Raw genomic sequence first — 26,780 nt, forward strand, 5'->3', positions numbered from 1 at the left:
CAGAAACCTGTATTGCCCCTGTCCAGCCCTCACTGCGTCTGCGCAGCTCGCTCTATGCGTCAACGTCTTCTGACGTTTGCAGCAGAATCCAGGAAGTGAGGAGTCGCTTGTTGTTTTTGCCGATTGACAGTCCTTTCACATTTTATTTGTTACTTTTCGCCGGCCAAAAATGGCGACTTTTATTTCTGTCCCGTTAAAGAAGTCGTCTGAAGTCGAACTAGTTAAACCGCTCTCGAAATTCGTTACGGCGACATACCCAACGGGCGAGGATCAAGCTGAGTATATCCGATCCGTGGAGGAGTTGAACAAGCTGCGCAAGAGTGCTCTGGGGAGGCCGCTCGACAAACACGAAAGCTCGCTGGAAATCCTCCTGAGGTTTGAAATACTGCCGCACTGACGTAACTAGTTAACTCCAGCTAGACACCTAACAGTTAACTAGCTATTTCACCTGTTTGGAAATGGCTGGGCTACTAGTTAACTCCATTGCCGCACCCTGAAATTCTCGGAAGCAGTTTTTCCTTTTGAGTCATGTGTTTAACAATTTATGAAAAGTTAACGCATTGACAATCAATGTCCATGTGATGCTACTGTAATGGCTCAATAACGATTTCTACATGTGAAATGAACCTGCTGTCAATTAGTAAAGTAACTAGCTAGCTTGTTTAGCTAGCTAGTTAACTAACTTCCATGTTAGCCATTTCCAATAAACATTAGCTTAACAGTGACAATTAAGAAATGGCTATTTCCTTGCCAGAAGTTACCGACCCTACAAGCGTAATGGTAGGGTATGTATTTTCTGACGGGTATTTCCCTGCTGTCATCCTCATGAGTCAGTTTGACCGGCCCCAATATCAAATTTGAATGTGTCATTGTCAAATTTTCTAAACGTCATCAAAATCTCCATGTTTCTAGCTAGTGTTTATTGATATGTTATTACAACATTATACAAGTAATGTTAGTTTCAGGAGGGTTATGCCGGGGTGGTTTCAGGATGGCTAACATTACCTCCTGTGCCATAAAGACTCGGACCCCTTGGAAGGTCCCTCACTATCGCTTCTTGATAGATACTCAACTGATCCAAGATCTAGGTGGGAGGATGCAACACTACATAACTTTCAGAGTAGAAGTAGGCTATGCTATATAATGTACATTTAATATAGTCTGCCTGCCTCGGAGGCATTATTCAGCTAAATCCGAGCCATCTCATCTAAAAAGAATACCCACACTGGGAGATGGTAGGAATGTTTTGCATAGAGTTCCATGGAGGAAACTGGACTGTTATTTGGTTAACAAACCTCCTCTACCCTACCAAAGATGTGTCTCCAGTCCTGTGTGATATCACCACACATATCTTGGAGTGGTGACCTATTGACTTTTCTGATTTTCTTTCCTCAGTTTCTCTAGCCAGTCATCTATTCTATACAGTAGGCTACTAGTGATATGAGCAGGATTTAGACTTTGCTCCCCTGTATAGAATCAATTGACTAATAGTTTAGCATTGTATTGTCCACAGAGCATTATTTAATACTAGTGCGTTACAATAGAGCCTTGGCATCTCTGTTTGCTGTAAGGAGTGTTTTCTGGAGGAACTTATGCAATGTTAGCATAGGCTTCCTAACTACAATATGGGATAGGGACATGCTATTGCTGGCCTACAGTATGTTAGCGTTTTGGCTACGCTTTGCTATACAGAGTGGGTAGATGCCTAGGAGGTGAGTCTTAGCATTGTAGCCTCTTAGCTCTCAGCTCATGTACAGAGTGAGCCATGTGCCAGGTAGCTATGGCAACGGGCCTTGTATTCCATATCCCTTTCACAGCTCTGCAGACAGACTGCCATTGTGTCAGCAGCAGTAGTCTAGTCACCAGCAGACCTGTTTAGGACAGAACTCTAAACTGTAAAAAATTATTTGTTTTCCATCAAATACTTGAGGTTCGCATTTTCCACATTAACTACCCCGGTGTAATGGATCCAATGGAAATGTACCCAAAAATGCAAACTCTGTATGTACTTTGGTCCCATATGTACTTTGGTCCCTACCAGGGATGTACTTTGTTCCCTACCAAGTAGTCACAGCCTTGCTAATCTTAGTGTAACCATGGTAACCATTGTTTGTACCTAAAAACCTCCTAAAAACCTTCTCCTCCCTCTCCCGTTCTCCCTACACTTCTACCCCCCCTCTCCTTATTTTCCCATTCTCTCACTGCACTTCTGTAAGTACTCCTCATTCCCTCCTTCCTTCACATTCTTTCATTGCCTCTCTGACCTGAGAGTCAACTATAGTACCAGGTTTGTTCCGCCAATTAGGTGCCTTTTGTCCGAGACGCAATTAGGGATGCACGATATATTGGTGAACATATCGGAATCGGCCGATGTCTAGTTTAACACCCGATATGCAAAACCATGTCACAGCTGACGTGCATACCTATATAACGAAGGTACATGACGTAATGATGCCACGTACAATTTTGAGCTATAAGTGCAACACAGCATTCCTAAACTAGCCCACAATGTCTGCTGTGTGGCTCGAGCAGTCAAGTCAAAATGTCAGCGTAACAACTCAAAGGTGAAATCCATTAAAGCCAAGATAATGGAATTCATTGCCCTTGATAATCAAACGTTCTCTGTCGTGGGTGATGTTGGCTTTCGCCAACTGGTCGAGCACCGATTAACAATACCAAGTGTGCAATTTTTTTCGATGTTGCCCTACCGGAGTTACACAGTAATAGCATCACTGCTATGAGCTTCACGACATATATACACTGCTCAAAAAAATAAAGGGAACACTAAAATAACACATCCTAGAGCTGAATGAATGAAATATTCTTATTAAATACTTTTTTCTTTACATAGTTGAATGTGCTGACAACAAAATCACACAAATTATCAATGGAAATAAAATTTATCAGCCCATGGAGGTCTGGATTTGGAGTCACACTCAACATTCAAGTGGAAAACCACACTACAGGCTGATCCAACTTTGATGTAATGTTCTTAAAACAAGTCAAAATGAGGCTCAGTAGTGTGTGTGTAGCCTCCACGTGCCTGTATGACCTCCCTACAACGCCTGGGCATGCTCCTGATGAGGTGGCGGATGGTCTCCTGAGGGATCTCCTCCCAGACCTGTACTAAAGCATCCGCCAACTCCTGGACAGTCTGTGGTGCAACGTGGCGTTGGTGGATGGAGCGAGACATGATGTCCCAGATGTGCTCAATTGGATTCAGGTCTGGGGAACGGGCGGGCCAGTCCATAGCATCAATGCCTTCTTCTTGCAGGAACTGCTGACACACTCCAGCTACATGAGGTCTAGCATTGTCTTGCATTAGGAGGAACCCAGGGCCAACCACACCAGCATAATAACTACATAATTGACTGTTGCTATCGAAGTCATTCTAAAGGATAGGTTTAACAGAGCAAATTAAGTATAACCATACTCCTATAAGTAATATCAATAATAATATTTAGTCCTATATAGCCTTTTACAAGGGGTCTGAGGATCTCATCTCGGTACCTAATGGCAGTCAGGCTACCTCTGGCGAGCACATGGAGGGCTGTGCGGCCCCCCAAAGAAATGCCACCCCACACCATGACTGACCCATCGCCAAACCGGTCATGCTGGAAGATGTTGCAGGCAGCAGAACATCCTCCACGGCGTCTCCAGACTGTCACGTCTGTCACGTGCTCAGTGTGAACCTGCTTTCATCTGTGAAGAGCACAGGGTGCCAGTGGCGAATTTGCCAATCTTGGTGTTCTCTGGCAAATACCAAACGTCCAGCACGGTGTTGGGCTGCAAGCACAACCCCCACCTGTGGACGTCGGGCCCTCATACCACCCTCATGGAGTCTGTTTCTGACCGTTTGAGCAGACACATGCACATTTGTGGCCTGCTGGAGGTCATTTCGCAGGGCTCTGGCAGTGCTCCTCCTGCTCCTCCTTGCACAAAGGCGGAGGTAGCGGTCCTGCTGCTGGGTTGTTGCCCTCGTACGGCCTCCTCCACGTCTCCTGATGTACTGGCCTGTCTCCTGGTAGCGCCTCCATGCTCTGGACACTACGCTGACAGACACAGCAAAACTTCTTGCCACATCTCGCATTGATGTGCCATCCTGGATGATCTGCACTACCTGAGCCACTTGTGTGGGTTGTAGACTCCATCTCATGCTACCACTAGAGTGAAAGCACCGCCAGCATTCAAAAGTGACCAAAACACCAGCCAGGAAGCATAGGAACTGAGAAGTGGTCTGTGGTCCCCACCTGCAGAACCACTCCTTTATTGGAGGTGTCTTGCTAAATGCCTATAATTTCCACCTGTTGTCTATTCCATTTGCACAACAGCATGTGAAATTTATTGTCAATCAGTGTTGCTTCCTAAGTGGACAGTTTGATTTCACAGAAGTGTGATTGACTTGGAGTTACATTGTGTTGTTTAAGTGTTCCCTTTATTTTGTTGAGCAGTGTGCTATGGAACACCGTTTGAGTCTTTGTGTGTCAAAATGATACAGTAGTACAGTTAAATCTGTACAAAAAAAGTCAACAAACAAGCAAACACACATTCTTATTTTCAATGAAGGCTTAGGAACGAACGGTGGGTTAACTGCCTCGTTCAAGGGCAGAAAGACAGATTTTCACCTTCTCAGCTCGGGGGATCCAATCTTGCAACTTTAACTAGTCCAACGCAATGACGACCTGCCTCTCTCTTGTTGCACTCCACAAGGAGTTACGCGAATGCAGTAAACCAAGGTAAGTTGCTAGCTAGCATTAAACTTATCTTATAAAAAAAACAATCCATCATAATCACTAGTTAACTAGATATTATCAAACGTGTCCTGCATTGCATATAATCTGACTGAGCATACAAGTATCTGACTGAGCAGTGGTAGGCAGAAGCAGGCGCGTAAACATTAATTCAAACAGCACTTTTGTGCGTTTTGCCAGCAGCTCCTCGTTTTGCGTCAAGCATTGCGCTGTTTATGACTTCAAGCCTATCAACTCCCGAGATGAGGCTTGTGTAACCGAAGTGAAATGGCTAGCTAGTTAACCCTCGCTAATTTTCGTTGTGTTGCTGGTTCGAGCCCAGGGAGGAGCGAGGAGAGGGATGGAAGCTATACTGTTACACTGGCAATACTAAAGTGCCTACAAGAACATCCAATAGTCAAAGGTTAATGAAATACAAATGGTATAGAGGGAAATAGTCCTATAATTTCTATAACTACAACTTAAAACTTCTTACCTGGGAATATTGAAGACTCATGTTAAAAGGAACCACATAAAAGGAACCACCATATGTTCACATGTTCTGAGCAAGGAACTGAAACATTAGCTTTCTTACATGGCGCACATTTTACATGGAACGTATTGCACTTTTACTTTCTTCTCCAACACTATGTTTTTGCATTATTTAAACCAAATTGAACATGTTTCATTATTTACTTGAGGCAAAATGGATTTTATTGATGTATTATATTAAGTTAAAATAAGTGTTAATTCAGTATTGTTGTAATTGTCATTATTACAAATAAATAAATAAAAAATTGGCCGATTTTAATCGGTATCGGCTTTTATGGTCCTCCAATAATCGGTATCGGCGTTGAAAAATCATAATCGGTCGACCTCTAGTCAATACTGTTGAAACTATTTCATCTGGGGTTTTTATTTATTTTTACACATTTAAATATTTGTAGCTACTTTTTAAGTAAATTCCTGCACTCAACTTGTGCAATACATTAGGAGATAAAGAAGATTGCGTTCTTAATTTCACCTGTCACAATTTTTCATTATGAAGCTTACTAGTAGTCCCCAGTTACGTGGTGTTTGTTTACAAGCACACAAGGACGGAAGACTGGAGCCTTGTAAGTCACTCACAGCATGTGCCAGGTGGTCTAGTTACAGTATAGAGTTCACAAATGTTCTCCAACTATGTATCTTATATCTATTAAGTCAACTGTCTAAAATTCACTAAATGCTCTGCAGTTGTCCATTTGGTTTGTTCATTTAGAAGCTATCTAGCTAAGTGGTTAGCTTCTTCCAAAATCAAGCTTCGCTTGGAAACAGTAGAGAATGAATCAAGAGCCTTGCTGTCTAATACAGTGCATTCGGAAGTATTCAGTCCCCTTCACTTTTTCCACATTTTATTACGTTACACACTTATTATAATGTGTAATAAAAAATGTTCCATATCAATCTACACACACTACCCCATAATGACAAAGCGAGAAAAAAAAGTTGTTTAAACATTTTTGCAAATGTATACAAATAAATCAAGTATTCAATAATCAGACTCTTTTGCCAGGTCGCAGTTGTAAATGAGAACTTGTTCTCAGCTAGCCTACCTGGTTAAAGAAAGGTGAAATAAATAAATAAAAATATGAGACTCGAAATTGAGTTCAGGTGCATCCTGTTTCCATTGATCATCCTTCAGATGTTTCTACAACTTGATTGGAGTCCACCTGTGGTAAATTCAATTGATTGGACATGATTTGGAAAGGCACACACCTGTCTATATAAGGTCCCACAGTTCACAGTGCATGTCAGAGCAAAAACCAAGCCATGAGGTCGAAGGAATTGTCCATAGAGCTCCGAGACAGGGTTTTGTCAAGGCACAGATCTGGGGAAGGGTACCAAAAAAATTCTGCATCATTGACGGTCCCCAAGAACACATTGGCTTCCATCATTCTTAAATGTAAGAAGTTTGGAACCACCAAGACTCTTTCTAGAGCTAGCTGCCTGGCTAAACTGAGCAATCTGGGGAAAAGGGGACGTGGTCATGGAGGTGACCAAGAACCCGATGATCACTCTGACAGCGCTCCAAAGTTCCTCTGTGGAGATGGGAGAACCTTCCAGAATGACAATCATCTCTGCAGCGCTCCACCAATCAGACCTTTATAGTAGAGTGGCCAGACGGAAGCCACTCCTCAGTAAAAGGCACATGACAGCCCGCTTGGAGTTTGCCAAAAGGCACCTAAAGACTCTCAGACCATGAGAAACAAGATTCTCTGGTATGATGAAACCAAGATTGAACTCGTTGGCCTGAATGCCAAGTGTCACGTCTGGAGGAAACCTGGCACCATCCCTACGGTGAAGCATGGTGGTGGCAGCATCATGCTGTGGGGATATTTTTCGGTGGCAGGGACTGGGAGACTAGTCAGTGTCGAGGGAAACATGAACGGCGCAACGTACATAGAGATCCTTGATAACCTGCTCAGGACCTCAGACTGGGGCGAAGGTTCACCTTCCAACAGGACAATGACCCTAAGCACACAGCCAAACAACGCAGGAGTGGCTTCAGGATAAGTCTCTGAATGCCTTGAATGGCCCGGCCAGAGCCCGGACTTGGACCCGATCAAACATCTCTGGAGAGACCTGAAAATAGCTGTACAACGACGCTCCCCATCCAACTTGACAGCGCTTGAGACGATCTGCAGAGAAGAATGGGAGATAATTCCCAAGTACAGGTGTGCCAAGAAAACTAGTGGCTGCCAAAGTTTCTTACTGAGTATAAATAAAACAACCCTGAAATATCACATTTACATAAGCATTCAGCAGGTAGCCTAGTGGTTAGAGCGTTGGACTAGTAACCGAAAGATCCCTGAGCTGACAAGGTTAAAATCTGTCATTCTGCCCCTGAACAAGGCAGTTAACCCACTGTTCATAGGCCATCCATTGTAAATAATAATTTGTTCTTAACAGACTTGCCTAGTTAAATAAAGGTTAAATAAAAATACAAAATTCCAGAGTATCCTGGTATGGCACAAGGCAGGTATGAGAATCTGGATTCCGCCCAAGCGTAGTTGGTCAGTAACACAGTCAATAACATCTCTCTTTTCTGTAGGTATTATGATCAGCTGTGTGCCGTGGAGCCAAAGTTTCCCTTCTCTGAAAACCAGGTACATATAACCTCTCATCCACTCAATACAAAATACACACTGTTGCTGAAAACAATAGAATACAGTATGTGTCTGCGTGGTACAGAGAATCACGTCACACATGAAACGCTACTAAAAAATAAGGTTTGTCTGATAATGTTGCTAATCTCTCTTTCTGTGTTCCTGCAGCTGTGTCTAACCTTCACATGGAAAGATGCCTTTGATAAGGGCTCACTGTTCGGGGGCTCAGTCAAACTAGGTACGCTACACACACACACACACACACACACGAGGCTTGCGGGCATGGTTGTTCCAGTAGGTGTAGGAAGCAGTAATATTGTATGATGTGTGTTCGCTTGTCTTTTTCAACATATCAAGGTTTCCGTTCCCCGGATTTTGGCCGATCAAATAAATTAAAAGACGATAAATTCAATCGTATGCGGCCAAATTGCCCAGGGCTTCCTATCATAAACCCAGATTTTGCGCTTCAGCACCATTCTCTCACTCATTACACTCTGCCTTATGTACATGCACCTGCTGCTAAGGAGAGAGGAGCTTTGGTCTAGGCTACTGTTGATTGCGAAGATGGAGACCTTTTTAATTTAAGTAAAAGTAAAGTTAGAGAGTATGCCTACAAGGGGGAATGTCCTCCGTATGGACAAGTTTTAATATTGTAGGTGTCAAAGACGAGAGAAATGTTGGTGTGGCTTCTGTGCAACTCGCTCATTGTTATTATTTTAGGCCTATTTAGTCATCTAAACCAGTTCTTTAAATATGCCAAACATGTTTTGTTTCATTCTGTTGTAATTTTCTTTAGCTAAATTAAGTTCCAACTGTAATGTTGTGTTTGCCACAATATAATATCCTGCTTATATTTTCCCTATGAACAATGGCTAGACTTAATTACTTTTGGTCTGGCTATTACACTGCCGGCCTATGATATGAAGGCACTGCGTTCCGGCAGTCCAACTGACTTGCACTCCTTGAACTTGATGCGAGGAAGAATGTTCTAAGCCTACCATAGTTACTCCTGTAATCTAACAATAATGCTTATCTTTATTTAAAAAATTCTGATAGAACATGTACAAATTAGCTGTACAGTCGTGGCCAAAAGTTGAGAATGACACAAATATTAATTTTCACAGTCTGCTGCCTCAATGTCTTTAGATATTTTTGTCAGATGTTACTATGGAATACTGAAGTATAATTACAAGCATTTCATAAGTGTCAAAGGCTTTTATTGACAATTACATGAAGTTGATGCAAATATTTGCATTGTTGACCCTTCTTTTTCAAGTCCTCTGCAATCTGCCCTGACATGCTGTCAATTAACTTCTGGGCCACATCCTGACTGATGGCAGCCTTGGCTGAGAAGCAACCCCACACATGAATGGTCTCAGGATGCTTTACTGTTGGCATGACACAGGACTGATGGTAACACTCACCTTGTCTTCTCCGAACAAGCTTTTTTCCGGATGCCCCAAACAATCGGAAAGGGGATTCATCAGAGAAAATGACTTTACCCCAGTCCTCAGCAGTCCAATCCCTGTACCTTTTGCAGAATATCAGTCTGTCCCTGATGTTTTTCCTGGAGAGAAGTGGCTTCTTTGCTGCCCTTCTTGACACCAGGCCATCCTCCAAAAGTCTTCGCCACACTGTGCGTGCAGATGTACTCACACCTACCTGCTGCCATTCCTGAGCAAGCTCTGTACTGGTGGTGCCCCGATCCCGCAGCTGAATCAACTTTAGGAGACGGTCCTGGAGCTTGCTGGACTTTCTTGGTTGCCCTGAAGCCTTCTTCACAACAATTGAACCACTCTCCTTGAAGTTCTTGATGATCCGATAAATGGTTCATTTAGGTGCAATCTTACTGGCAGCAATATCCTTGCCTGTGAAGCCCTTTTTGTGCAAAGCAATGATGACGGCACGTGCCATTTGCATGGCAAAGAGGGACTTTGCAATTAATTGCAATTCATCTGATCACTCTTCATATCATTCTGGAGTATATGCAAATTGCCATCATACAAACTGAGGCAGCAGACTTTGTGAAAATTAATATTTGTGTCATTCTCAAAACATTTGGCCACGACTGTATATATCTGTATAGCAGACGCAGTAGCCTATCTGACAAGGATAAAGAAATCATGTCCTGTGATCATTCTGCCATTATATCTCCATCTCTCTCTCTCTCTCTCTGGGGCTAGGACTAAGCTTTTCTTTCTTCTATATTTATGGTGCCGGATGAGATGGCAGCCATTTTACGGGCTCCTAACCAATTGTGCTATCTTGTGTGTTTTTTCACGTTATTTGTTACTTATTTTGTACATAATGTTTCTGCCGCCGTCTCTTATGACCAAAAAAAGCTTCTGGATATCAAGACAGCAATTATTCACCTCGTACTGGACAAATATTTTTTTCTTTAACGTGTCTACATGCAAAGGATTTACTTCAGACACCGGACAAGGCCCAAATTCCCGTCATTCACATGAAGAAGAGACAGAGATTTCATGGATTACAGGCAACATCCGCAATATCTAAAGTAGAGGTCGACCGATTAATCGGAATGGCCGATTAATTAGGGCCGATTTCAAGTTTTCATAACAATCGGAAATCTGTATTTTTGGGCGCCGATTTGCCGTTTAAAAAAAAAAGAAAAACTTTATTTAATCTTCATTTAACTCGGCAAGTCAGTTAAGAACACATTCTTATTTTCAATGACGGCTTAGGAACGGTGGGTTAACTGCCTCGTTCAGGGGCAGAAAGACAGATTTTCACCTTGTCAGCTCGGGGGATCCAATCTTGCAAACTTACAGTTAACTAGTCCAACGCAATAACGACCTGCCTCTCTCTCGTTGCACTCCACAAGGAGACTGCCTGTTACGCAAATGCAGTAAGCCAAGGTAAGTTGCTAGCTAGCATTAAACTTATCTCATAAAAAAACAATCAATCATAATCACTAGTTAACTACACATGGTTGATGATATTACTAGATATTATCTAGCGTGTCCTGTGTTGCATATAATCTGACTGAGCATACAAGTATCTGACTGAGCGGTGGTAGGCAGAAGCAGGCGCGTAAACATTCATTCAAACAGCACTTTTGTGCGTTTTGCCAGCAGCTCTTCGTTGTGCATCAAGCATTGCGCTGTTTATGACTTCAAACCTATCAACTCCCGAGATGAGGCTCGTGTAACCGAAGTGAAATGGCTGGCTAGTTAGCGCGCGCTAATAGCGTTTCAAACTTCACTCGCTCTGAGCCTTGGGGTGGTTGTTTCCCTTGCTCTGCATGGGTAATGCTGCTTCGATGTGGTGGCTGTTGTCGTTGTGTTGCTGGTTCGAGCCCAGGGAGGAGCGAGGAGAGTGACGGAAGCTATACTGTTACACTGGCAATACTAAAGTGCCTATAAGAACATCCAATAGTCAAAGGTTAATGAAATACAAATGGTATAGAGGGAAATAGTCCTATAATAACTACAACCTAAAACTTCTTACCTGGGAATATTGAAGACTCATGTTAAACGGAACCACCAGCTTTCATATGTTCTCATGTTCTGAGCAAGGAACTGAAACGTTCGCTTTCTTACATAGCACATATTGCACTTTTATGTTCTTCTCCAACACTTTGTTTTTGCATTATTTAAACCAAATTGAACGTTTCTTGTCTACTTGAAGCTAAATTGATTTTATTGATGTATTATATTAAGTTAAAATAAGTGTTAATTCAGTATTGTTGTAATTGTCATTATTACAAATAAAAAAATATATATATCCAAACAGTTTGAATCGGGCGATTTAATCGGCATCGGGTTTTTGGTCCTCCAATAATCGGTATCGGCGTTGAAAAATCATAATCGGTCGACCTCTAATCTGAAGGGTAGAGCTGCCACTTTCAAGGAGTGCGACTCTAACCCGGATATTTATAAGAAAGCCCGCTATGCCCCACCACCAACCATCAAACAGGCAAAGTGTCCGACGCTTGTCAGATGTGGCAATGCTTGCAAATTATTACGAACTACAAAGGGAAGCACAGCCGCGAGCTGCCCAAGCCTTCCAGACGAGCTAAATTACTTCTATGCTTGCTTCAAGGCAAGCAACACTGAAGCATGCATTAGAGCACCAGCGGTTCCGGAAGACTGTGTGGTCACGCGTTCTGTATCCGATGTGAGTAAGACCTTCAAACAGGTCAACATTCACAAGGCTGCAGTGCCAGACGGATTACCAGGATGTGTACTGCGAGCATGCGCTGACCAACTGGCAAGTGTCTACACTGACATTTTGAACCTCTCCCTGTTTGAGTCTGTAATACCAACATGTTTCAAGCAGACTACCATAGTCCCTGTGCCCAAGAACACCCAGGTAACTTCCCTGAATGACTACCAACCCGTAGCACTCACGTCTGTAGCCAGGAAGTTCTTTGAAAGGCTGGTCACGGCTCACATCAACACCATTATCCCAGAAACCCTAGACCCACTCCAATTAGCATATGGCCCCAACAGATCCACAGATGATGCAATCTCTATTGCACGCCACACTGCCCTTTCCCACTTGGACAAAAGGAACACCTACGTGAGATTGCTATTCATTGACTACAGCTCAGTGTTCAACACCATAGTGCCCTCAAAGCTCATTACTAAGCTAAGAACCCTGGGACTAAACACCTCCCTCTGCAACTGGATCCTGGACTTCCTGACAGGCCGCTCCCAGGGAGTAAGGGTAGGTAACAACACATCTGCCACACTGATCCTTAACACGGGGGCCCCTCAGGGGTGCGTGCTCAGTCCCCTCCTGTACTCCCTGTTCACCTATGACTGCATGGCCAAGCATGACTCCAACACCATCATTAAGTTTGCCGATGACACAACAATGGTAGGCCTGATCACCAACAACGATTACACAGCCTACAGGAAGAATGTCAGAGACCTGGGTGTCTGGTGCCAGCATAACAACCTCTCCCTCAATGTGATCAAGAAAAGGAGATGATCATGGTCTACAGGAAAAGGAGCATGCCCATTCTCATTGACGGGACTGTAGTAGAGCAGGTTGAGAGCTTCATGTTCCTTGGTGTCCACATCACCAATGAACTATCATGGTCCAAACACACCAAGAGAGTCATGAAGAGGAAATGACAATGCCTGTTCTCCCTCAGGAGACTGAAAGGATTTGGCATGGGTCCTCAGATCCTCAAAGTTCTACAGCTGCACCATTGAGAGCATCCTGACTGGTTGCATCACCACCTGATATGGCAACTGCTCGGTCTCCATCCGCAAGGCACTACAGAGGGTAGGGCGTACGGCCCAGTACATCACTGGGGCCAAGCTTCCTGCCATCCATGACCTCTATACCAGGTGGTGTCAGAGGAAGGCCCTAAAAATTGTCAGACTCCAGCCACCCTAGTCATGGACTCTTCTCTCTACTACCGCATGTCAAGTGGTGCAGGAGTGCCAAGTCTACGTCCAAAAGGCTTCTTAACAGCTTCTAACCCTTAAAACTCCTGAACAGCTAATCAAATGGCTACCCGGACTATTTGCTCTGACCCCACCCCCATTATTTACGCTGCTGCTACTCTCTGTTTATTATCTATGCATAGTCACTTTACTTCTACCTGTACATATTATGGCGCTTTCATATATATATGTACATATTACCTAGACTAACCTTGACTCTGTACCAGTACACCTTTATATAGCCTCGCTACTGTTATTTTATTGTTGTTCTTTTAACAATTTTTAAATTTGACTTTTTATTTATATTTTACTTCAGTTTATTTTAGTAAATCATTTAACACTTTTTTTAAACGGATTGTTAAGGGCTTGTAAGAAAGCATTTCACTGTAAGGTCTATTCAGCGCATGTGACAAATCAAATTTGGATTTGATCTTTTTAATATTAATTTCATACAGTAGATGCCTATAGGCCTATGCATGCAATGCCCTGATGCATTTAGTGATCAGATCTCTGACAGCTGAACCGTAAGGTGGACAATTGATATTTGAGGAAAGTTAAAACCAATAAAACAGACTAAAGTTCTGCATATGCTAAACATCGAAACACAAGGGATAGTGTTTTTGTAATTTGTTAAAAGGCTGGTTTTAAGGACACGTAAGTGTGGCTCATTTGGCCAATATCCCTTGTTTATTGATTGTGCTGGCTGCGTGGATGGATGCCCTAATGGGTTACTTTCGCAATGCAGATGGATGACCGGTACAGTTCTCAAATGTCATCTTTCAGGTCACTTGTCCGGTGCCAAATGTTCCTAATGGAAACCCTGCAACCTAAATTACCTGTCTGTGGCATGTGTAGAGCTGGGCCGGCGTGTGCTATCTCCCAGCGAGAGGTACCTCTGTAACCCTATTGTGAGGTATGTCAGCCTGATGAACAGGTGTGTGTGTTTTAGCCCTGGCCAGTCTGGGCTATGAGAAGACATGTGTGTTGTTCAATGGAGCAGCGTTGGCAAGTCAGATCGCTTCAGAACAAAACCTGGACAGCGATGAAGGACTGAAGGCCGCAGCCAAATACTACCAGGTACTACTATAGTAATGCTACAATACTACCAGGTTCTATAGTAACACTACTATTTATACCACATCTAATTACTACAGTACTACAAATACTACAGCCAAATACTACCAGGTACTACTATAGTAATGCTACAATACTACCAGGTTATATAGTAACACTACTATTTATACCACATCAAATTACTACAGTACTACAAATACTACAGCCAAATACTACCAAAATCTATAGTAATACTGATATTACTACCAGGTATTACTACAGTACTGCTAATGATATTACAGCCAATGACTACCTTTTTTATAATAATACTTGAATTCTACGTAGTAATAATATAACCAATAAACCCCCCCCACCCCCCACCCGTCTGTCTGTCTTTCCATCTCTCTCTGTCATACACTCTCTCTCCCTCCTCCACCCCCTCCAGTTGGCAAGTGGAGCATTTGGTCACATTAAGGACACAGTGCTGTCGGCTCTGAACAGAGAGCCTACAATGGACATTTCTCCTGAGACCGTAGGAACCCTCAGTCTCATCATGCTGGCTCAGGCACAGGAAGTCTTCTTTCTCAAGGCTACTTCAGGTACACATATATGTCACACACACACATGCTATACCCACACATTGCACGTGTGTGCATAAATCAAGTAACCATGGTATCGTTTGCCCTACAGATAAGATGAAGGACGCCATCATCGCTAAACTGGCCAATCAGGCGGCAGATTTCTACAGCGATGCCTTCAAGCAGTGTCAGTACAAAGAGAACCTGCCCAAGGTGTGTGTGTGTGTGTGTGTGTGTGTGTGTGTGTGAGGATAACACTCAGGGTGTGGAACTTTCCCCATTTCTCTCATTTCACTATCTCTGTTCTGATTGGTTGTTTACCATACAGTCTCCATTCTGATTTGTTATTCACTACCTGGGCTGTTTTCTCATTGGTTGTGCTTGTTCACTACTTGGGCTGTATTCTCAGTGGCGCTTTCACCGTCTCACCCCCGTTCTTATTGGTCTCTCACTACCTAATAATGAGCTTCTGAAATGATGTGTGTTTGAAATCTGACCGACCTGTCTTACTACTAAAAGACACACAGACACACGTTCTAGGGTGGGAATACATGGGCTGGACTTTGCAGACACACACACTACTTTGTAATAAAGTTTGGGTGAATGTTGCAGAAAGATTAATCACTCACTGTTCTGTTCTCTCTCCCGTTATCCTCCGCTCTCTGCATCCCTCGTGGTGGTGTGTGTGCCTTGTGTTCCTGATTTGGCTTCTGTGACGTGAAACTCGTTCGTGATTTGCTCTTGGCGGTGTTGTTCTTTGGTTTTCCCTTTGTTTGCATGTATGTGTTTTGGTTTGCCCCGTGTGTGTGCGCGTGTGTGTGCGCACTGCTCTGTGGTTGCTTCTCCCTGGTCAGTGTATTTATTTCCAGGAGGTGTTGCCGGTGCTGGCAGCTAAACACTGCATCATGCAGGCCAACGCTGAGCTACATCAGTCTATCCTCGCCAAGCAGAAGAAACACTTTGGGGAGGAGATCGCTCGCCTGCAGGTACACACCAGTGTAGCCCACCTGAAAATGTAGTGATTTTCCTATGACCAAATACAGTGGCAAGAAAAAGTATGTGAAACCTTTGAAATTACCTGGATTTCTGCATAAATTTGACATCAAATTTGATCTGATCTTCATCTAAGTCACAACAATAGACAAACAGTGTGCTTAAACTAAAAACACACAAATTGTTGTATTTTGTCTATATTGAATACATAATTTAAAAATTCACTGTGTAGGTTGGAAACGGTATGTGAACCCCTAGGCTAATGACTTCTCCAAAAGCTAATTGGAGTCAGGAGTCCACTAACCTGGAGTCAAATTAATGAAATGAGATTGGAGATTTTGGTTAGAGCTACCCTGCCCTGTTTAAAAACCACGCACAAAATTTGAGTTTGCTATTCACAAGAAGCATTGCCTCATGTGAACCATGCCTCGAACAAAAGAGATGTCATAAGACCTAAGATTAAGAATGGTTGCCTTGCATAAAGCTGGAAAGGGTCACAAAAGTATCTCTAAAAGCCTTGATGTTCATCAGTCCACGGTAAGACCAATTGTCTATAAATGGAAAAAGTTCAGCACTGTTGCTACTCTCCCTAGGAATGGCCATCCTGCAAAGATGACTGCAAGAGCACAGCGCAGAATACTCAATGAAGTTAAGAAGAATCCTAGTTTGTCTGCTGAAGACTTGCAGAAATATATGGAACATGCCAACATCTCTGTAGACGAGTACGATACGTAAAACACTAAACAAGAATGGTGTTCATGGGAGGACACCACGAAAGAAGTTACTGCTGTCCAAAAAAAACCTTGCTGCACGTCTGAAGTTTGCAAAAGAGCACCTGGATGTTCCACAGCGCTACTGGCAAAATATTCTGTGGACAGATGAAACTATAGGAACACAACACTGTGTGGAGAAAAAAAGGCCCAGCAAACCAACATCAAAACCTCATCCCAACTGTAAAGTATGGTGGAGGGAGCATCATGGTTTGGGCTGCTTTGCTGCCTCAGGGCCTGGACAGCTTGCTATCATCGACAGAAAAATGAATTCCCAAGTTTATCAAGACATTTTGCATGAGAATGTAAGGCTATCTGTCCTCTAATAGAAGCTCAACAGAAGTTGGGTGATGCAACAGGACAACAACCCGTAAGACAGAAGTAAATCTTCAACAGAACGGCTTCAACAGAAGGAATACACCTTCTGGAGTGGCCCAATCAGGACCTAAAACGGATTCAAAATGCTGTGGCATGACCTCAAGTGAGCGGTTCACACCAGACATCCCAAGAATATTGCTGAACTGAAACCGTTTTGTAAAGATGAATGGTCCAAAATTCCTCCCGTTTTGAAGGTCTGATCCGCAACTACAGAAAATGTTTAGTTGAGGTTATTGCTGCCAAAGGAGAGTCAACCAGTTATTAAATCCAAGGGTTCACATGCTTTTTCCTACCTGCACTGTGAATGTTTACACGGTGTGTTCAATAAAGACATGAAAACATGTCATTGTTTGTGTGTTATTAGTTTAAGCAGACTGTGTTTGTCTATTGTTATGACTTAGGTGAAGATCAGATTTTCTGACTAATTTATGCAGAAATCTAGGTAATTCTAAAGGGTTCACATACTTTTTCTTCCCGCTGTAAACACAACCACTCAACCAAGGTACTCATACATTGTTTTCTGTTCTCTCCATCCCTCAGCAAACTAATTAGTGAAGAGTCTAGCCCTGCTTTATGGTTGACAGTGTGAAGGATCCGACAATCATTCACTCCTCTTCTCTCCTTCCCTCCATCCCTGCAGCATGCTTCAGAGCTGGTGAAGACGGTAGCATCTCGCTATGATGAATACGTCAGTGTGAAAGACCTTAGTGATAAGATCAGCCGTGCTCTGACCGCAGCTAAGAAGGACAACGACTTCATCTACCACGACCGCGTCCCTGAGGTCAAAGACCTGGAACACATCGGCAAGGCAGCGCTGGTCAAGGCTACCACCATCACACCTCCGCTCAGCGCCAAGTTCACTGGTGAGAGACCGAATACACACACAACCACTCAGCACCAAGTTCACTGGTGAGAGACCGAATACACACACAACCACTCAGCACCAAGTTCACTGGTGAGAGACCGAATACACACACAACCACTCGGCACCAAGTTCACTGGTGAGAGACCGAATACACACACAACCACTCGGCACCAAGTTCACTGGTGAGAGACCGAATACACACACAACCACTCGCCACCAAGTTCACTGGTGAGAGACCGAATACACACACAACCACTCGGCACCAAGTTCACTGGTGCGGGGGGGGCACACTTTTGTTTTTTGTGTAGATGTCTAAAAGAGTTTGTAAACGTGTGGGTTAGTTTCTGACGTGTGTGTCTGTATAGACTTGTTTGAGAAGATGGTGCCCATGGCTGTGCAGCAGAGTATGAGTGTGTACAGCCAGAGGAAGGCTGAGACCGTCAACAGACTGGTAGGAACCATGAGGGAAGCTACTAACCTCTGCAACGGGTATGGATGTTACTTTGATCATTTAACAATTGAATCGTTATTTTTTTCTACTCTATTGATTTCAATACATTACATTATCAACATAGTCAACAGCACCCGGTTAAGTTATCATACACTGAGTGGACAAAACATTAAGAACGCCTTCCTAATATCCCCCCTTTTGCCCTCAGAACAGACTCAATTCGTCAGGGATGTTGGCCCATGTTGACTCCAATGCTTCCCACAGTTGTGTCAAGTTGGCTGGATGTCCTTTGGGTGATGGACCATTCTTGATACACACAGGAAACTGTTGAGTGTGAAAAACCCAGCAGTTCTTGACACAAACCGGTGCGTCTGGCACCTACTACCAAACCCTGTTCAAAGGCACTTTAATATTTTGTCTTGCCCATTCACCCACTGAATGGCACAATCCATGGCTCAATTGTCTCGAGGCTTAAAAACCCTTCTTTATCAGTCTCCTCCCCTTCATCTACACTGATTGAAGTGGATTTAACATCAATAAGGGACAGCTTTCACCTGTTCAGTCTGTCATGGAAATAGCAGGTGTTCTTAATGTTTTGTACACTGTGTAGGTCATATTTATTGGTCATATTTATTGGTGGTGAATTGCGTTAATAACTAAGCAGTGTGTTGGCATGTCTGTATTGATCATTTAACAACAGTGTCCTGGCATCTCTGAACCTGCCTGCGGCTCTGGAGGACCTGTCTGGAGATTCTATCCCACAATCCATTATTGAAAAGGCCCATGCCATCGTCCAGCAGGGGGGGCTGCAGAGCATAGAGCAGCTGATCAGAGACCTGCCGGAACTACTGACACGCAACAGAGAGATCCTGGATGAGGTGTGTGTATATACACACACACACACGTGTTCGTATTAGAGGTTGACCGATTATGATTTTTCAACCCCGATACCGATTATTGGAGGCCCAAAAAAGCCGATACCGATTAATCGGCCAATTTTTTTGTTTGTTTTTGGAATAATGACAATTACAACAATACTGAATGAACACTTATTTTAACTTAATATAATACATCAATAAAAGCCTCAAATTTAGCCTCAAATAAATAATGAAACATGTTCCATTTGGTTTAAATAATGCAAAAACAAAGTGTTGGAGAAGTAAAAGTACAATATGTGCCATGTAAAAAAGCTAATGTTTGAGTTCCTTGCTCAGAACATGAGAACATATGAAAGTTGGTGGTTCCTTTTAACATGAGACTTCAATATTCCAAGGTAAGATGTTTTAGGTTGTAGTTAATATAGTATTCATAGGACTATTTCTCTCCATACCATTTGTATTTCATATACCTTTGACTATTGGATGTTCTTATAGGCACTATAGTATTGCCAGTGTAACAGTATAGCGTCCGTCCCTCTCCTCGCCCCTACCTGGGCTCGAATCAGGAACACATCGACAACAGCCACCCTCGAAGCAGCGTTATCCATCGCTCCACAAAAGCCGCGGCCCTTGCAGAACAAGGGGAATAACTACTCCAAGTCTCAGAGCGAGTGACGTTTGAAACGCTATTAGCGCACACCCAGCTAACTAGCTAGCCATTTCACATCGGTCACACCAGCCATTAGGCTGATAGGCTTGAAGTCATAAACAGAGCTCTGATTGCGAAGAGCTGCTGGCAAAACGCATGAAAGTGCTGTTTGAATTAATGCTTACGAGCCTGCTGCTGCCTACCACTGCTCAGTCAGACTGCACTATCAAATCATAGACTTAATTAGAACATAATAACACACAGAAATACGAGCCTTTGATCATTAATATGGTCGAATCCGCAAATTATCATTTTGAAAACAAAACGTTTATTATTTCAGTGAAATACGGAACCTTTCGGTATTTTATCTAACGGGTGGCATCCATCAGTCTAAATATTCCTGTTACATTGCACAACCTTCAATGTTATGTCATAATTACGTAAAATTCTGGCAAATTAGTTTGCAATGAGCCAGGCTGCCCAAACTGTTGCATATACCCTGACTCTGCGTGCAAATGACACAATTTCACCTGGTTAATATTGCCTGCTAACCTGGATTTCTTTTAGCTAAATATGCAGGTTTAAAAATTATATACTTCTGTGTATTGATTTTTAGAAAGGCATTGGTGTTTATGGTTAGGTACAGTTGTCCAACGATTGCGATTTTTTTCGCAAATGCGCTTTTGTTAAATCATCCCCCAGCGTTGCATCGATTATATGCAGCGCAGGACACGCTAGATAAACTAGTAATATCATCAACCATGTGTAGTTATAACTAGTGATTATGATTGATTGATTGTTTTTTATAAGATAAGTTTAATGCTATCTAGCAACTTACCTTGGCTTCTACTGCATTCGCGTAACAGGCAGGCTCCTCGTGGAGTGCAATGAGAGGCAGGTGGTTAGAGTGTTGGACTAGTTAACTGTAAGGTTGCAAGATTTGATTCCCCCGAGCTGACAAGGTAAATATCTGTTGTTCTGCCCCTGAACAAGGCAGTTAACCCACCGTTCCTAGGCCGTCATTGAAAATAATAATAATTGGGCAAATCGGCGCCCAAAAATACAGATTTACGATTGTTATGGAAACTTGAAATCGGCCCCAATTAATCGGCCATTCCGATTAATCGGTCGACCTCTAGTTTGTATACCCATGTGTAATTTGTGTGTGTGTGTTTGTAGTCTCTGAAGATGCTGGATGATGAGGAGTCGACAGACAGCGAGCTGAGATCCAAGTTCAGCCAACGCTGGAACAGAACTCCCTCTGGAGACCTCTACAAACCACTCAGAGCGGGTACACACACTCACACACCTATTCATGCCTACACACACACATCCAAAAACAAACATACTGATATGTGTGGTGTTGTGTACTACCTTGGAATCAAATGATAATTATTTCTGCTTCTCTACCTCCGGCGGTCCAGAGGGGGGTAACTTCCGTAGCGTGTTGGACAAGGCAGTGCAGGCTGACCAGGTGGTCAGAGAGCGTTATAATGCACACTGTGAGATGATCGCCCTCCTCTGTAAACCTGAGGCTGAACTCACCGCTGCTATACCTTCAGCCAACCCTGCTAAGACATTGCAGGGCAGCGAGGTGAGGGATTGTGTGTGTGTGTGTGTGTGTGTGTGTGTGTGTGTGTTTCTAACTATGTGTTCTCTCTCCCTCTAGGTTGTGAGTGTGTTGCGTTCCCAGCTGTCCCAGCTAGAGTTGGTGAAGAGAGAGAGGGAGGTGCTGGAGACGGAGATTAAGGGCGTGACCTTTGACATGTCCTCCAGCTTCCTGACAGCTCTGGCTCAGGACGGGGCCATCAATGAGGAGGCACTGTCAATGAGCCAGCTGGACCAATCATACGGCAGCTACAGCCAGAGGGTTCAAGCCAGCCTCCGCTCTCAGGAAGAGCTGTTGGGCAACGTGCAGGTAGGATACAGACACAGAGACACACTCGCCTAAACAGCCCTATACGCAATTTCCACAAATACTTTTTCAGATGTCGAGAAATGTTACTTTAATGATTCCCTCCTTCCATCTCCACCTGTTGATTATCTCCCCCCAGGCATCTCACCAGGAGTTCTCCAGTCTGAAGCAGTCCAACTCGGAGGCTAATGATCGTGAGGAGGTGTTGAAGAAGCTGGCCTCGGCCCACGACAGCTACGTTGAGATCACCAGCAACCTCAGAGAGGGCACCAAAGTAACTGTTGCCTAGGGAACGTCAGGGAGAGTTGTTTCTAGGGAATGGGTGGGTTGTCCAGGGAAAAGGAGGACTGTTTCTAAGACGGTGTCACCCAACAATACAACAACAACAAAAAATTCTAACCCCCTGAAAAACGCAACAGGTTGAACTTGACAAGGGCTTGATGATTGGATGACTTTGGTTGTCTCTCAATCTGACCAATCACCTTCTCGCTCTCTGTAGTTCTACAATGACCTCACCGAGATCCTGCTGAAGTTCCAGAACAAGTGCAGTGACATCGTCTTCGCCCGCAAGACAGAACGGGATGAACTGCTGAAGTATGTGGTGGTGATGTTGTCTCAATAACGATGCTTCAGTTGTTATGAATATTTGTAATAATCACTGTATTGTGTTATTAGTGAAATATCATTGATTATGTGAACTAGAAGTGATCATGATGAGCAACTGATGTTGGGGTTGCCTTGGTGACCAATGACTGACATTTCTGTTGTTGTGGTTACCCACCCAGGGATTTGCAGCAGAGCATCGCCAGGGAGCCCAGTGCCCCGTCCTTCTCTGTCCCCGCCTACCAGACTAACCCCACCGCCACTGGACCAACCCCCGCACCAAGGACTGTCTTCGTAAGTAGCCAATCACAGCTGGGTGGCTCCTCCCTCCAGCCCAATCAGAGGGCAGCTCTGTGCCAATGAGGATTCAATTAAACTTGCCCGGTTCACTGGGTGGGCGAAATTTGCATCGGGTGAAAGTGGTTGCATTCATTTGTAACCGAGATGTCTCCCGGGTGTGAGTTGTGTGCCCCTTTCAAAGCCGAAGGCGAAGTTGGCTCAACAGAGTGACGTATGTGAGGCACGTGGAGTATTGACGATTTGCATTTTCACATGCTAAAGTGTTTGCTCTTGATAAAATAAACATATGTGCTTTATCTTACCAAGGAAAACTAGTTTGAAAATTGAAACATATATTGTATGTTTCTGAACGATGCACCATGCTGCCTTGTTGACCATGACTGTTTGATTTGAGCAGTTTTACCTGGTCTTGACGGGCCATAGCCCGGTTCAGCCTGACGAACTCCCTCAATCACGACAGAGACATGACCGTAATGTTGTCTCTTATTGTGACGTTGTAAAAATATCCCGTTTCAAGCAATCAGTGAAATGTTTGTTAACCACTTTACATCAGCAGTTGTCACAAGGTTTACTATTGATCTGTTTTGACTATGATTTTTAGTGACCTCTGATCTTTCCCTCTTCCATTTCCAGCAGCCTCAGCAGCCCCAGGCGAAGGCCCAGCCTCCCGAGCGGCCCCCTCCCCCTGCCTTCACCCCCCAGGCCGCCTCCGCACCAGGCAACCCTCCCAGTAACCAGCCTCAACCAGTAAACCCCCCACCTATGGCCCCTCCCTCACAGGCCCAGGGACCGCCTTACCCCACATACCAGGGATACCCCGGGTGAGTCAATCAAATCAATCATTATCCTTATTGTCCCAGTTGGCTGTGTGTGTTGCACAACTGTAGCACGTCTGTTGTTCATCTCACTATCCCTGTCTTCTCATTTTCATACACACCAACCTCTCTTTCTCTGTATCCTCAGGTATGCCTACCAGATGCCTATGGGTTATAACCCGTATGCAGCGTACAGCCAGTACAACATGCCCCCCACTATGCAGCCTAACATGCAGCCCTACGTCCCCTATCAGCAGGCCCCAGCACCCGGACAGGGGGGCTACCCTGGGGTCCCCCCCACACAGCAGCACCCCTACACCTACCAACAACAGCCCCAGCAACCACCACCACAGCCATACTACCCACAACAATAACTACTCTCTCACTCCTCTCCTCCATCCCTCTCCTCTGCTATCGCTACTCCGACCGACAGCAGAAACCATGCTACTACGCCCAGCAATAACTCCTCAATCTCTCTCTCTCTCTCTCCCTTCTTCCTCTGCCTTACTTACGTTGCACTTCTAGCACTCCACCTTTGCTCTCTCCCTCCCTCTACCTTCTCTCCCTCTACCCTTTCTCCTCTACCTTCTCTACCCTTTCTCCTCTACCCTCTCTCCCTCCCTCCTCTACCCTCTCTCCCTCTCTGCTCTACCCTCTCGCTCTTCTTCCATCCATCCCTCCCTCTACACTTACTCCCTCTACATACTCATCTACGAACCAGCTCCTCTATTTATTTTTTGTTTTCATATTATTTTTCTAATTATTGCTTTATTCTTTAAGTCCTAACTTTTCTTCCTGCTATACCTGACTTCCTGCTATGGGCCTAGGTCAAAAATATACAGGTTAGGATAAGAGGATTCCATAAGTCTTTGCATGAATGCAGAAGAATTCTAAACAATGGGACTAGCAATGCGAGCCAAAATGACTGGAAGTGAATTTTAGCAGTACAGAAAGTTTGCCATCAAGTGGAAAATTAACACAATTGTAGTGAATTTCAGCTAACTAGTCAGCAAACGCATAGCATAACTGTTTTACTGTCATTCTATTCATTTAAATGTGTTTCTAGTTATCTACAGACCCTTTATTTTTCCGACCGATTGTCACATTTTCAATGCTAATCCTGTAGAATCAGCAGTGGCGCTGGTCCAATTCATTTGTTTATTTTCGAATGCTGCCGCATGGAATTATTGATTATTGCGTTGTCCTAACCTGTATATACTCGGCCTAGATATAGAACACTAGAGGAGCTGCATGTCATTCTTGGATGAGGAGGGCGTGGCATGATTCCTTATTTGGGAGCGAGTGGGAGGGGTCACATTCAATGTCACTGAATGAAGAACCTGAGGACCCAGGGTGGTATTCAGTAGGGAGAAAACGTTTAGAAACGGAATGAAATGGGGGTTTACAGCTTGAACTTTTTTTTGAGCTTGAACTTTTTGCAATAAGAAGCAATTCTTGTCTGTTTTCAAACCGTTTTGCTACTGAATACGACCCAGCTACGATCACTCAGCTTAACGCCTGGCGCTTCTATAACAACTATATCATATTTTTGTAATGTATAATACTTATGTAATAATCCAATAAAAATGGCTGTCGGTTTTTCTAATTTAGATAAGGACTGTTGGAGATGCACTCTTGCTGTCTCTGTTCTGTCTCCCTCTCAATTATCACTCCTCTCTCTCTATCACTCCCCTCTCTCCATCACTCCTCTCCTCTCTCTCTCTGTGGGGATGTGTCTTTCTGTTTTACAATCAGAGTAAAGCTGTAAATGGCTGTAGATGTTTTTCTGGGATAAAGGTTATTATATATAAAGACTTTGGTTAACCCAACAACACAGTGTTTCTCTTTGGTTCTAATGTGATTAAAACACCTCTGCATACCAGACACCTGTGTGTGTGTGTCTGGGTATTTTACTTTCTGCTGAACATATTCTTTGGTCTTCAGCACCATAGACACATACCATTTATACATCCTTGCCCAGTCTGCTAAAAGCTACTGATACAATATTCTACATTATGTTGCTGTAGTTAAAGGTAGTAGCCAACAGAGGGCAGGTATTTTTATTTAACTTGGCAAGTCAGGTATGAACAAATTCTTATTTACAATGACAGCCTACCAAAAGGCCTTCTGCGGGGCTGGGGGCCAGGGATTAAAAATAAATACTATATATATATATATATATATATATGAGACAACACTACATAAAGAGACCTAAGAAGACATAAAGAGACCTTTATTCGTCGCCAGACCCACTGGCTCCAGGTCATCTACAAGTCCATGCTAGGTAAAGCTCCGCCTTATCTCAGTTCACTGGTCACGATGGCAACACCCATCCGTAGCACGCGCTCCAGCAGGTGTATCTCACTGATCATCCCTAAAGCCAACACCTCATTTGGCCGCCTTTCGTTCCAGTACTCTGCTGCCTGAGACTGGAACGAATTGCAAAAATCGCTGAAGTTGGAGACTTTTATCTCCCTCACCAACTTCAAACATCAGCTATCTGAGCAGCTAACCGATCGCTGCTGCTGTACATATTCTATTGGTAAATAGCCCACCCATTTTCACCTACCTCATCCCCATACTGTTTTTATTTATTTACTTGCTCTTTTGCACACCAATATCTCTACCTGTACATGACCATCTGATCATTTATCACTCCAGTGTTAATCTGCAAAATTGTAATTATTCGCCTACCTCCTCATGCCTTTTGCACACATTGTATATAGACTCCCCCCTTTGTTTTCTACTGTGTTATTGACTTGTTAATTGTTTATTCCATGTGTAACTCTGTGTTGTCTGCTCACACTGCTATGCTTTATCTTGGCCAGGTCGCAGTTGCAAATGAGAACTTGTTCTCAACTGGCCTACCTGGTTAAATAAAGGTGAAATAAAAAATAAAAAAAAATAAAGAAAACAACAGCATGGTAGCAACACATGACAACACAGGATGGTAGCAACACAACATAACAAGGTAGCAACACATGACAACACAGGATGGTAGCAACACAACATAGCAAGGTAGCAACACATAACAAGGTAGCAATACATGACAACACAGGATGGTAGCAACATAGCAAGGTAGCAACACATGACAACACAGGATGGTAGCAACATAACATGGCAACACAAAACATGGTACAAACATTATTGGGCACAGACAACAGAGACAATACGTCACACAAAGCATCCACAACTGCCAATAAGAGTGTCCATAATTGAGTCTTTGAATG

General features: G+C 43.6%; 1 protein-coding gene across 3 annotated transcripts; it reads left to right on the top strand.

The window, feature by feature from the left end:
- Window positions 1-61: 61 nt before the first annotated feature.
- Window positions 62-25,434, top strand: LOC112264483 (programmed cell death 6 interacting protein). 3 transcript variants are annotated; one of them, XM_024441110.2, is made up of 18 exons: window positions 62-375; window positions 7,825-7,879; window positions 8,048-8,117; window positions 14,252-14,379; window positions 14,801-14,954; window positions 15,046-15,146; window positions 15,788-15,919; window positions 17,715-17,937; window positions 18,305-18,428; window positions 19,091-19,268; window positions 21,097-21,208; window positions 21,342-21,511; window positions 21,587-21,835; window positions 21,972-22,106; window positions 22,332-22,426; window positions 22,618-22,729; window positions 23,372-23,556; window positions 23,699-25,434. In XM_024441110.2, the coding sequence occupies exons 1-18, from the start codon at window positions 170-172 to the stop codon at window positions 23,922-23,924; spliced, it is 2,655 nt and encodes an 884-aa protein (XP_024296878.2). In that variant the 5' UTR covers window positions 62-169; the 3' UTR covers window positions 23,925-25,434. The 3 variants fall into 3 exon arrangements, with proteins under 3 accessions (XP_024296878.2, XP_024296877.2, XP_024296879.2); XM_024441109.2 differs by having other exon boundaries at window positions 63-375; window positions 23,369-23,556; XM_024441111.2 differs by having other exon boundaries at window positions 63-375; window positions 15,803-15,919; window positions 23,369-23,556.
- The last annotated feature ends 1,346 nt before the right edge of the window (window positions 25,435-26,780 follow it).

Source organism: Oncorhynchus tshawytscha, linkage group LG13 (assembly GCF_018296145.1).
Source record: "Oncorhynchus tshawytscha isolate Ot180627B linkage group LG13, Otsh_v2.0, whole genome shotgun sequence".
Classification (NCBI taxonomy): Eukaryota; Metazoa; Chordata; class Actinopteri; order Salmoniformes; family Salmonidae; genus Oncorhynchus; species Oncorhynchus tshawytscha.